At 52.9% G+C, this 5,612-nt stretch overlaps 2 protein-coding genes across 2 annotated transcripts in view; both read left to right on the plus strand.

Annotated features, from left to right (window-relative positions):
• TBX2 (T-box transcription factor 2) overlaps nucleotides 1-3,023 on the plus strand; it is a 31,020-nt gene extending 27,997 nt beyond the window's left edge. Inside the window, exon 8 of the mRNA XM_031059773.1 lies at nucleotides 2,952-3,023. Coding sequence (XP_030915633.1) covers nucleotides 2,952-3,023 — 72 coding nt within the window. The remainder of the gene's footprint in view (nucleotides 1-2,951) is intronic.
• An 874-nt stretch (nucleotides 3,024-3,897) lies between these two features.
• TBX4 (T-box transcription factor 4) overlaps nucleotides 3,898-5,612 on the plus strand; it is a 34,187-nt gene continuing 32,472 nt past the window's right edge. The window contains exons 1-2 of the mRNA XM_031059774.1: nucleotides 3,898-3,904; nucleotides 5,184-5,284. Of these exons, the coding sequence (XP_030915634.1) occupies nucleotides 3,898-3,904; nucleotides 5,184-5,284 (108 nt within the window). The remainder of the gene's footprint in view (nucleotides 3,905-5,183; nucleotides 5,285-5,612) is intronic.

The raw sequence follows: 5,612 nt of genomic DNA on the forward strand, positions 1-5,612 counted from the left end.
TCCCTACAGTAAACTTATACCCTCTCTAAAGTGCCCAGAGAAGACGCTGCAGATGAAATGTTGCTTTAGCTTAATTTCCTATTCCTAACATCTGCTTTAATTAATGTCATTTGCTTTGATTTGCTGCCAGCATGCCAGTGCGGCACTTCCTTCGTTTCGCAACCTCGACCATAACCTTGTGGGAATGAGGATCAGGTGTTCCCGGCTGATCTCATCTGGTTCAGGGCATTTATCTCCAGCTCTGAGGCTTTTCTGCACTTTGTCGGTGGCACCAGCACAGAGGCAAAACCACAGCGTTCTCCTTGGCTGGAGGTGCTGAGAATGTGCTGTAGATGGAGGATGCTGCTATGGAAAGCACTGAGCAGCATTTCTTACCCGGATTTTTTACATTTCCTAGGTTCAACTCTGAGCAGGAACACTGCAAAGCAGGAGAGAGGGGATGGAGCCCTCCCCAGCTCCTGATTTCTGTGTCGGGATCAGAGAGGACCATCCTGCTGCTGGCTCTGTGCACGCTGTCCCCACAGTCCCTGAGCCTCCCTGGCCAAGGTGCTTCCTCAGATTGATGTTCCCAACCCAGGCAAGAATTTCCCAGCCATTTACCAGCATGGAAACGGATGAACATCATGTGGCAGAGGTGGGGATCGATCTTGTGGATGTCCCAAAGCAGCCAGGCCAGCCCCTTGGCCAGCTGGCAGACCTGCAGCAGCCTCATCACCTGGGGCAAGGTGAGAGAGCCCAGCGTGGATCCCTCTCCTCTGGTGGTGGAGCAGTGGTTGGGGTTTGGGGCACAGCCCATTTTGCTCTGTTCCCTGCCTGGCTGCCAGGTCAGAGCAGGGAATGGCAGGGGCAGAAGAACCTGGACTCTGTAGCTGTTGCTGTGCTGAGGTTCAGTGGTGCAAACCTTCACCATGGGAACAGCTCTGCTGCCCCCACTGCTCCTGCTTCATCCCCAGTTTCACCCTGTTGGTTTATGACAGGTGCAGACTGATGCTGAGGATCACGAAATCCCTTTTCCATCCCACTCTCTGTTTGCACTGCATGGAGAGATGCTTGTGCCCTTCCTCCAGCTGGAGCTGCCTCGTCCTCTCTGCACCACCAGGTCAGTGCTCTGAGCTGTTGTGTGAGAAAAAATTCCTAATCTGAGGGGTCTTTTCCCTTCCCTTCTGATGGAGTCAGCAGAAAAGCAGAACCAAGCAGAAAAGCAGAATCCAAGCAGAAAAGCACCAGCAAGCTCCCCACAACTTTCTGTGACTGCTTTGCTTGAGAGCAGCTCCTCACACAGCGGAGCCTGGAGGAAATTCTAGCAATTGTCTGTTCTGGCCCCAAATCACTGGCACTTGTGTACAGCAGGCCTGAAATGGCCCCTTTCCCAGACAGCTCCTTAAGCAAGGTTTTCCTGTCTCTTTATTTAATGAATCTCAGCCATCCTTTCTCTCCTTGCTGGAGCCAGGGGCAGATGCTGCTCCAGCATTTCATCCCTCCCCTCTCTCCAGCTTCCCTCGTTCTACCTGCAGCAAATTTGGGGTCCCACAGCACGTCATGTCCCAGGAGAAGGAAATTCCCAGCTTCTGGGCCCATCCCAGTTGCTGTCCTTTCTGTTCCTGTTTGTTTCTGTTGAGAACCTTCCCCAGGAATGGGAATGTGGGGCCTTTTTGCAATTCTGGTCCCTTTATTGGGGGGGGGGCAACAGCACCCCTAAGGTTGAGCCCTGTTTTCAGAGCAAATCCACTCCCTGGGCAGGGAGGACAATCCCCAAAATGGAGGAGAGCATTTGTGCCAGGCCTGGCCCTGTCCCCTGCAGCCCAAGAAATGTGTTTCACCTCAGTGTCCTGGGAGTGGGATGGAGCCATGGGAGGGATGTGACTGAGCAGGGAGCAAGCTGCCACATCCCTGGCTGGTGATGTGTGCTGCCCTTGAAGCAAAACCCTTCCCCAGGGTGGTCCCTTTCCCCTAGACCCCCATACTCCCTTCCTCTCTGCCCTCATCTGCCTCTCACCTCGCCTTCCTCCATCCCCTTGTGCTGCCTCCTCCTCCCCAGCAGCTCCACATCCGGATGAATGTTTGTGCCTCTGCTCCAGCCTCCACACTCCAGCTCCTGCTGCTCCCTGCTCCCCTCTGCCCTTTGAAATCCCGTCTGCCTTCCCATCTCTGAAAGCCTCACACCCCTAAAGCTGCCCTGGGTGATTTAGCCAGGACAGGACTGATCCCTGGGAGTGATGCACAGCTCTCTGGCAAGGGTTTAATCCCCTAGGGCCCCTGTTTGCTCCTGGCTGAGTGTTTTCTGTTCCCTCCCCATAGCTGCAGTGCTGAGCCCTGTTTTGTCTCCCTACCACGCTGGGTCCAGCCCTGGATGAAGAGAAAGAGGAAAGATTCCCTGTGGGGGAAAGGGACAGGCCAAAGGGAGCAGCAGGCTCCGGTGGCTGTGAGGGCTTGCTGTGCTGCCTTGCTCAGGCTGTGATCAGGGATTCTGGCCCCTGAGGGGGCTCTGATGTTTGAACAGGATTGTTTGGCCCCACTGGCCCTGTGCCTCTGTCACTGTGCCACACTGGGGGCTTGGACAGTGTCTATGCCCAGCTCCAGGGCAGAGGCAGAGCTGGCAGCTGGCTGCCTTCATTCCTCACGCTGGGAATTTCTCACCCAGACCAGCATTTCCCTCTGTTTACCCTGGAGGACAGTGATTTCCCATAGCAATAACCTCCTCCTCATGCCCAGCACAGATTGAATAATCACTGTGGGCAGGATTCTGCCAGTCCCTCATCCCTGCACGGAGAGGGATGGACGATGCCAAGGACTCTGAGCAGAACCACAAAACATTGCTCTGCCAGTGTACTGGTCTGGATTTGCAACACCTTAAGGCAGTTTCTTGTGCTCCTTTTTTCTTCCTGCATGTGGCAAGTGACTCGCTGTGCTGTCCCTTGCTGGATTGATGTGCCTCTCCTTTTTGCCCACAGCTCCAGAGCAGCTTCACCAGGAGGTTCCACGTGTCCTCCTCCCACTGCACCAAGGTCCCTGCAGGACACTGAGCTGCCCTGGGGCTGCTGTCCCCTCTCCATGCACACACCTGGCTGCCACCCTGACCCACACCTGGGTCCCTTCTCTCCCAGGCTGCCCTCCAGGCCTCGGGAGGGTGTGAGCAGAGGCACTGCCCTGCTCCAAGTGGCACAGCAGGGGTGGCAGGGCATGCTTGGCCCCCATCCCGTGCCAATGGCAGGTCCTGCTCAGACCCCACCCCACAGCAGGGTTTGGTGGGTGCAGGGAGCAGAGCTGGGGCTGCTGTGGCACTGGAAGCCAGGCTGCAAAGAAATCACCAGCTCTGAGCACCGGGCTTTGTTCTCCTTTTATTTTTCAAACCATCATTCGCATTCCAGCTCCATTTGCCTGCTCCCATCCTCCCATCCTCCAGCATGCTGTAGCTTTAGGGCTTTTTTCATTAAAATCAAAAAAGTTATTGCAAAATAGATTTTTTTTTTTTTTTAATGTATGTAAATCTTGAAGTTAAATCAGAGCTTTGGCTGGGAAATACCACTGGGGACTTTCTCAGTCTGACGCTCAGCAGGGCAGTGATCTCTGGACTATTCATTCTTACAAAGATTTTGCCAAGCTCATGGTAAAATCTCTTCCTTCAAAATTGTGCAACTGATTTGAAATGTTAGTTTTTTAGATGCTACTTCAAAAAATAATATGTAAGCATATTAAAAAATAAAAATGTAAAGCATTTGGACAAAATTAGGGTTAGTTTTAAAAATTAAACCAATTCCACAATTGTTAGCTTTTCTTTCTAAAATAATTAAGCTTTAAAAAAAGTCTACATACATGAATATTCGTTCCTACTTAAATTATTTCTGAATACAGGTTTAATATTTCTGGGCTGAATCTTGCATAGCTTTGTTTGAAATTATGACGGGTGAGTACACTTGGTTCGCTGGGATAAAATTAACAAATACCCCCCCAAATATTTAAAAACAAATGGGAATATGGTTCTTCGTTTGATTTACCCGGTTCCAGCGGAGCTTGGTGCGAGACTGAGCAGAACATTCGTTTACAACGTTTTAAAACATTCGTTAAAATATTTATTTAACAGTTTAAAACAAAGCCTTAGAGCCTACAAACGTGCCCAGGTCAGGGAAATACATGTGGATAATTGGGGGAACGATTTAGAAGCAGAGAATCACTCGCATTTCAAACGGTGCATACTTCCAATGCCCCCTTCGTGCATCTATTTTAGGCAGATGCTTAAGATTAAAGGGCTGCACGTCAGCCCGTATCTTACCCACGCTTCCTTGTCATCGTTTCTTTGCGATTAAATTTTGTGTTTTCCTTTCAGCCTAGAAGTGTTTGGTACCAGTCTCTTGGCAAAAGAGCCTGAGGAATGGAAGGGTAAAGAAATATGACCCAGCTGCTATGCACAATGAGGTTTGTAAGTCCTTGTATGGTATAAATAAGCATATTACACAGTTATTAGAAATTTGGCACTGTCGCTGTTTAGAAGCAAGACTCTGATGCTGTGTAATTCCTCCCGAGTTCATGTATAACTCAGTATTAGCCTTCCATTCTTCCAGCCTTGTTACTGGCCAAATTCGGCAACTTTTTTTCAGTACTCATCCATTCAAACCCTTCTCGGCTGTGTAAACCGGTGAGTTTCCTCTCAAGTCAGTAAATCTGTGCCAACCCACGCGGTCGAGGCTCGGTCCTGAATTTTTCCCCCGTCTCGCACGGGGCTCTGAGCCGCCGCCGTCGGGTTCCGTCGGGTGCGGGCTCGGGGTTCGCTTCTCCCCTCGTCTCCGTCGTGGTTGGCAGCTTTTCCTGGGGGGAAGAGAAGCAGGTTTTCTTCGTGGGAAGAGGAGCCACGAACAGGGGCAGCGGCTGGAAGAGCGCTGGAGCATCCCGCGGGACGGATCCCACTCGGGTTTCCCCGGCCCGCGGACTGAGTGTAACTTCGGAGAAAAGCGACAGAGAACTTTTATTAATCGCCGGTGTTTAGGGCCAAGGCATGAGCGAGCTCGGTGACAGTGATGAGTGGTTTGGAGCGCTGGTCCCTGAAAGCGGGGCTTATCCTCCCACTGCTCCCTTGGCTCGGCGTTGATGAGCCGTGAATAGGAGCCACCCTGCCGTCGGGGATCCGGCCGTTTATCTGCCGGGTGATGACAGTCGGGCTGGTTTCGCCTCGCCGTCAATTGCCGCAGCCTTCGGGAAGCGCACGGAGCCTCCGCAGCCGTCCGACCAGGACGTTTCACCCCTCGGTGTCGGCCCCGTCCCCGTGCTCGGGGATGAGGAAATCTGTGCGGTCCCGGAGGAACCGACCCCGGAGCCCGCTACGGGCAGGTGCTGCCCGGGCTCAGGGCACGGTGAGCCGAGCGCGGCCGGACTCAGCCGGGGCCGCACGGCGGGGAATGGGCCCGACCCCACCGCTCCTGCATCCCCGTACGCACCGACGGGGAAATCAGGCTGGAAGGAGGCCTGAGAGTCTTTGGATTTACTTGAATTAAATCCTCCCCACCTGGGATTGCCCCTCCGCCCTTTTTTTTGTTGTTGTTCAAAGGGGAAAACACTGCATTTAACGTCGGGAAGCTAAGGCAGCGGCCGGCGTTTCCCCTTGCCGCGATTGCGGGAGG

The sequence above is a fragment of the Geospiza fortis genome, unplaced genomic scaffold, assembly GCF_000277835.1.
Source record: "Geospiza fortis unplaced genomic scaffold, GeoFor_1.0 scaffold538, whole genome shotgun sequence".
NCBI classification, from domain to species: domain Eukaryota; kingdom Metazoa; phylum Chordata; class Aves; order Passeriformes; family Thraupidae; genus Geospiza; species Geospiza fortis.